At 38.8% G+C, this 7,122-nt stretch overlaps 1 protein-coding gene across 3 annotated transcripts in view; it reads left to right on the top strand.

The window, feature by feature from the left end:
* adam12b (ADAM metallopeptidase domain 12b) overlaps positions 1 to 7,122 on the top strand; it is a 95,513-nt gene that overhangs the window by 41,575 nt on the left and 46,816 nt on the right. For all 3 annotated transcript variants that reach the window (XM_032541410.1, XM_032541411.1, XM_032541409.1), the window contains 5 exons: positions 522 to 600; positions 2,508 to 2,584; positions 3,872 to 4,061; positions 5,085 to 5,150; positions 6,748 to 6,819. In XM_032541410.1, the coding sequence (XP_032397301.1) occupies positions 522 to 600; positions 2,508 to 2,584; positions 3,872 to 4,061; positions 5,085 to 5,150; positions 6,748 to 6,819 (484 nt within the window). The remainder of the gene's footprint in view (positions 1 to 521; positions 601 to 2,507; positions 2,585 to 3,871; positions 4,062 to 5,084; positions 5,151 to 6,747; positions 6,820 to 7,122) is intronic.

Genomic DNA, 7,122 nt, shown 5'->3' with positions numbered 1-7,122 from the left:
CACACACACACACACACACACACACACATCCATCTTGAGATCATCCTGCTTGATGTCAGTGTGATTATGCAGCTGCAAAAGATGGGTGTTCCTGCTGCTGCTTTGCCAATGCTTGGGGTTGGGCTCACTGTGTCCATCTGCTCATGGCCCTAGGAGGAAAACACAAGACACAGTTTAAAATATGTCCACACACAAATGGCAACTACACATACTGTATGCACAGAAATGCACATGGACAAAATAATTACCTCAGCAGGGATTCTACTCAGTCAAGCCGTATGCCAGGGGATTCAATGACATGTACAAATCACCTAATAAATTCACAAAAAGTCAAGTCTTTGCTAGACTCAGAATGCTAAGCATTTCTTCCACATTATCCCCCAAATCCTTACAAGCAACACTGACTCTACATTAAAAAAGGTAGAGTAGTCTTAAAACTTAAAAAAGAATATTTTTAAATTTCAGATTCACAGTGTTGAAAAAATACATTGGTTTGTTTGATTTGTCTTTCTTTTTTTTAGGGGTCTTTTTGCAAGCCATTACACCGAGACACATTACCGGGAGGATGGAAGTGCAGTCACCGGTGCTCACAACTTCACGGTACGGTGGCACTCGAGTGCCTTTGGCATTTATGGTCGAGTTGATGTGTAGCGGTGTTCTGCAGTCACGCTGTAAAAACTGACCCTTTAAAAGTGTTCACGAAGACAAATGTTTTTTTTACTCACAGAGGATCAGTATTATAGATGATAATCTACACTATATTTTATGCATTAGTTAAAAAATATATTTTAGGATTGAAAATAGATAGTTTCATTGTTTTTATTTGGTTGTTTTTTTTACTACTAGAATGTGACCCAATGTGTATTTGAAAGACTCTAGCTGTTGCTGAACAGGACATTAATCAAGGGACCTACTTGATGATGAATTGCATTTTATAGCAGCTGATCTATTCCTGAGTACTTTAACTTTCAATTGTATATGTATGCTAGCTGTGTGAAGCAGACTGTCTGCTACTCTTGAAAATGAAGAAAGATTTGTCATTTTGAGTTCTTATTAAAGTCACTAACTGTGGCATTGTGCTGTAACTGATTCTTCATTGTATGATGAAGGTATTTTTACTTAACGTTAGGTTGAAAGAGGGTTTCACTGCACGTAGACATTTTTAGTAGCCATTGTTTGGAAAGGATAACATTTCTGTGGAATTTCAAAAACCTGTAATTTGTGACTTTGAAAAGCATTCTCTTTTTTTAACGTAGTTAACAGTGTCTTGACCTTTTGCAGCTAAGTTGGATTGAAATCATTGTTAAATTAAATGGTGGTGAGGACAGTATGACAGGTCACTTACATCTTGGAGGAGAAATATTTGGTAATTCGGCAATGACTGACAAGTCTGTTTCCCGCAGAGTTATGCAAACAACATCTTTAATTTTGAGTGGGAGAATGGTAAAAAATATTGCTTTGGGCCTTAGATAAGCCTCCCACAGCTGCATACTTTCAGTACCTGCTGTCACTGAACTTAGCAATCAGCCATGTGTTAATCAGGGATCAGTGGAAAGATGTGTACTGTAAATAACTGCCATCTTTTGAATTATTTGATAAGACAAAAGAAAGTGAAAGTGAAAATTTACTGATTTTGCAGCTGCTCGTCAAGCAAACAAATCAACACCTATAAAAGAAACCTAGGCAGGAACTGTATATCAAGACAATGTTCCAACCTCAAAGCCACTTAAGCGGAAATAAAAGAGGAAAACTGGATATTAGGGGTTAACCGAGATGTATTTGATATCCATTCTGCTTTTTGTTGCTTCAGAAAATAAAAAAAGCTTATTACTAAATATTTTACTTTGAAAGAATTTAGTTACTTTAAAAGTCAACGACACATTGAGGATAACTGAGGAAGACGATCACTACCCCTGTCTGTTTTCTTGTATAAAAGGTGAACTAACTAGGTTAAGCGTTGCTCAAGCACAGAGCATTTGTAGCTGTTCTATTTTTATACTTAATGTAATGAATCTCAATTTCATCACCACCCGGCTCAGTAACTTCTAGTGTACTCGCCAGACAGAAATCATTGGAAATGACTGTTATTGCATAACAAAGTTTACCTCAAAGCATTTCCTCCTGCAGTTTAATATGTGAGATGAGAAATGGTCAACGTTGTGACTACTGACAGTTGATTTAAGAAGGCCGGTGTGCTGCTAGACAGTAAATGGAGGTCTGTATTCCCTCTTAAAGGAGAGTCACTTCATCTGTTCTACTTGAGCTCAGACAAGCGTGTTTTCACTGTCTGATGAACCTTAAATATCCCCCTTTTCCTTCTACTAGACCACACTGGTCACCTCTTTTACGTGCCAGCTCTCCTGCTTCTTTCTTCAACCGTGTTGGTTGCATTTATTTAAAAAAAATAATAATAAATTAAATATATCATTCAGTGTGTGAAGCTCTCTTTGCATAACATGTTTTCATCTACAGTATGCAAAGACCTTTTAACAATTTACTTTTTTTAGAATAACTGCTACTACCATGGGAAAGTGCAAACGCATCCAAACTCTGATGTCACCCTCAGCATCTGTTCAAGCCTTCGGTAAGAAACATAAAGATAATTTTGTATTCAAACCGCATCTCAACACTGACCTTTAAGTGCTATTTGCTACTGCAATGTTTATATTTACGTAACTCACTCAGCACAGCAGCCCATCGCTCTTAAGCCCCTTAAGCACGCTGTCAGTAAGTTGGTGTGTGACTTGCAAGAATACAAGAAAATGTCACACCTCATTGTCTTTGTCCACAGAGGCGTCCAGCAAGTGTCTGCACTCGTTTTGGCAGTCATTCAATCCCTCCAGGATTTCACGGCCTTTTTTTCAGATTGTTGCGGCCCCAAAATGCCTGATTTTGCGGGAGCCATTTTAAAATAAAATTGTGTTTTTGTTGCAATGAACAGTGAAAGTTTGATGTTTTTGTATAGTTCTTTAAAAAAAATTTGGGAGAATAAAATTACTCTGGGCTAAGTTTTCCTAGTAACCAAAATAAAGCTCACAATGCTGCAGATGTTGGTATAATATGAAAATGGCTGGTGGATTTAAGACAGAAAATGTATTAAATTAATCAAATTTGACAATATGTGTCAGTGGATTGTTGATCTTTACATTGTTAGTTAGTTTCCTACAGATGAGTTGCACCAAATTCATGGTGATTGGTAGAGTTTGCGTGAATTGTTGCGCTCATGACCTCGGAAAATCCTGAAGGGACTGGTAGTTAGCTTCTTGCTGTTGCTAATGACCGACCAAAATTAGAAGATTTGGGCATCAGCAAAAGTCTGAAGATACACAATGTCATCTCCTGCTTAATTAATCAGCAAGGAAACTATTTAGTTGCCATTTTATTAGTCTTGCATTCCCAGACCATCCTCCACAGCGCTGTGGAGGAGAGTATTGGGCGGCGTCTAGCGCCTGATGGAGCAACGGTGCCTCTGCAAAATAGTGTCGGGAAGGAACTCATTTTGGTAAAACGTGTACATTTAAAGGTTGTTGAAAATGTAGTCATGAGAAGAGAAAACCCACATTGTTGATATACACTCCCATTTAATTAATGCAATAACAGTTAATGACAAAGAAAATTAAAGTTATTGACAATTTATGAATATTATTGATCTGAAAGTATTAATATAAAAAAATACGCATTCGGAAGGCTGATGTTTAAGAATACTGAGCTAAGTTGTGAATTTGAAAGAACTTCCATGCATAAAACCGTGAAGAGTTCTGATGGTAAGAAGGCTAGTGTTTAGAATGTCTTGGTCCTTTTGCCAAAATCATTTGAGAGATTGGTTATGCTTTGAGGCTTTGTTTTCAGACTTGCACTGCTGTCTCTGCAGAGGCTTCATTGCGCTTGAAAACAAGACATTTATCATTGAGCCGGTGTCTGGGCATGACAATGGTGCCCACTTCATCTACCGAGTGGAAGAACTCACACTGACCCCAGGATCCTGCGGCCACGGTTTCAACATGTCCTCTGTTGCCCCTGAAAACCACAGCAAAAGCCCCTTTCAATCCTTCCACACAAGGGTGAGATTAGTATAATGTCTTTTATCGCAAAGCTTGTATTAGTGCCAATTGATATCAGAGGTTAAAGCTATATTGTCATCAATTTGAGCAGAATTTGTATTCTAAAATGATTCGGAAGGGTAATACTAACATTATTTTGATGAAAGATAAATGGGTGTTTGACCAGAAAGATCAGCAAACTGGCAAGCAGACAGTTTGGATAGGTTTCCAAAGGGTGTTGCCATTGCCTCGACAAATTTGATTAGCACTTGGAGCCTAAAATTGAGGGTCCATGCAGGTTTGGCCAGTGATTTTCATGGAGCAGGTGCAGCATCCATCTGCTATTCCCAAGCATTAAAGCTCCATTTGAGTCAGGAAGTGAAACTTACCATCGTACAGTACTTAATGACTTTAAGTAATATCCGGGCATTACAGTTTTAGAAGAGCATCAGTTCTGCCTCAACAGATGGGACATTTGGGCAAAAAGTTGGATGAATCCTGCTGAATGACTCATCATTTTTTGGGATGATCCATTTTCTAATATATACAATGCTAATAGTGAAATGGGATAGAATTGCTATTTGCTTGGTAGCATATTTAGTGGGAAACTTGGATTTTCACTTTGTTGCCAACAATTGATTCCCTTTCATATCTCTATAGTATGCTAAATGTGAAGCTACAGCTAGCAGTCAAATTGCTTAGCTTAGCAGAATGACTGGAAACAGGGGTAAACGGTGAGCTGTTCACAAGAGTAACAACATCTGCCTACCAGCATTTCTAAAGCTCACCCAGTGACATGTTAAATCATGTTTTTTATTGTTTAATGAATGTAATGGTTAACAATAAGTGGGGGGTTATGTGATTATCTTAAGGCTTTATATGTAGGTACACAGGAAACAATAGTACATCAATTGTGTGTCTATATTTACCAGTAATTGAAATATAAACTGAGGATCAGATGGATAGACATCCTTTTTAGATAGACATTTTTTTAGCAAATCTCCAAACATTTCTAACGTTGAGCATATCTGTTTTTTTCTTCAGCATAAAAGACAGGCTCAGAAGACAACCAAATATGTTGAGCTGATCATTGTTGCAGACAACAGAGAGGTAATGCTCCTACCTTTCTTTCCATTCCATTCCAACAGAAAACACACTGAAAACAACGCAACCCTTCTTGTTATAAGCAGAAAAAAGCAGGGTAAGCTATAGTGACAGTAGAGCAGTTCCCACTGAGGCTGCAGAATAAGGACAGTGTGCAGCAAGTGTGGTCTTGTGGCAGACGCTCAGTTGTGACAGGAAGTGCTGAACTGTTCACCAGCAGAGCAGACAGAAAACAGGAAAAGCCCTTGTGGATACAGATGAGTCTCCTGTAAGCACTGATGAGCTCATTGTCGGGTTTCCTCCTGGCGGCCCTCTGCTAAATGACCCCGACCTAAAAGTAAATTTAAAAAATAGATAAGAGATCAAGTATGTTGTCAGGCTCCAGTGTTTCCCCTAGGATTTTTTCCAAGGGGGGTGGGGACTCTCCCCCAAAAAGTTGTTGAGCTTAACTATTTAACTATTTACAGTTGAAAATAGGGGCAAAGTTGCACGACTTTGGCTACATTAAACGCATAACGTATGCGGACCATTAGTATGTGCCACGGAATATATTTTTCAACTGGCTACAACAGCTGCGCACACACGGCGTAGGCTTGTGTGAGTCACAGGCAAGACAGAGAGCGTTTGCTTTGGGATTGTTGCTATTTCTTCAGCGCTTTGAAAAAGTCAATATACTGTCAGCTGTTATCAGAGGATGGAAACAAAAAATAAAAACAGAAACTCTCAAAGTGAAACTGCCAACTCGCTTATTCATAGTCATTAATTCACATTGTTAGTTGATTTTTTTTTAAATAAATAATGACACTTTATCATCCATTTCTGTGTAAAAGGTCTGCACAACGCTCGCGTAAAAAATATAAATAGAAGACTGTTGGATCTCCACGGAGCATATGTACCACCACGTGCTGCTCTTGTGCCGGTGTAGCCAGTTTAATTGATTATAGTGAAAGCGTAGTGTTGGAACGTCTGCTCTGCATACGTTACGTGTGCAATGTTGCCAGCCCATAAGTTAAAATAAATTGAACTTCTAAGGTGAGGACTGAGAAGAGAATTGCCTGTATGTGTGAAAATAGCTTTATCTTGTGTATCCTTTTTTTTTTTTTTTTTTTTTTTTTTTTTTTTTTTTATCCTTTATTTTAAATATAGCATATTTATATACTTTTTTCATTCTTTCAGGGGGGTGGGGGATTGTGATGGTGGGGCGGGCTGTCCCCCCAAAATAATGGTATGGGAAACATTGTGCTCACACTTTGAGATTGGAGGTCTAGCACCAATGCAGGTGGAGCCACAGTGGGGAGGAAATAGTAGTGTGACTTTGCTGCAATTTGGATGACAACCTTTGCTGGCTGTCAGATCTGCCAATATACCTGCTCCCTGAGGCCATGCCATTTGTCTCTCTAACACTAGGAGATTTTTCTAGATCCAGATGGTCACAGCTTGACAAGCTGCCTTACACTTAGTAAAACATACTAACTTTGCGGTTGTTCAGTGTTGTTTCATGGTTTTAGTTCTCAAAATGACTGATACTACAGTATCCTTCATATTTTCATCAACTGAAGGTGTAAATGTTCCTATTTCTGATTCCTTGTCATTTTGTTTTTAGTTTCAGAAACAGGGGAGGGATGTGGAGAAGGTGAAACAGAGACTGGCAGAGATAGCCAATTACGTGGACAAGGTAAAACATCTTCTCCCCGTTGCCCAGGAGGAATAAATCACTTTTTTAAAATAGAAATATCGCTGCCAGCTGAGATTAATGGGATGACTGTGTGATGTATTAATGTTCTACTAAAACAGCTGCTTTTAGTCTGTCCAAAACCTCTGCCACAGCTGTGGATCTACAGCTAGCAGATACAGTGGGCAGATGGATTGGCTAAGGGGAGACATGAAAAGATGTTCTCTAAACATGTGGAAAATGTGTGCTAATGCTCACAGGAGCTAGTAATATACAGTACAGGCCAAAAGTTTGGACACACCTTCT

Source organism: Etheostoma spectabile, chromosome 17 (genome assembly GCF_008692095.1).
Source record: "Etheostoma spectabile isolate EspeVRDwgs_2016 chromosome 17, UIUC_Espe_1.0, whole genome shotgun sequence".
NCBI classification, from domain to species: domain Eukaryota; kingdom Metazoa; phylum Chordata; class Actinopteri; order Perciformes; family Percidae; genus Etheostoma; species Etheostoma spectabile.
This window is presented reverse-complemented; position numbering and strand designations above follow the sequence as displayed.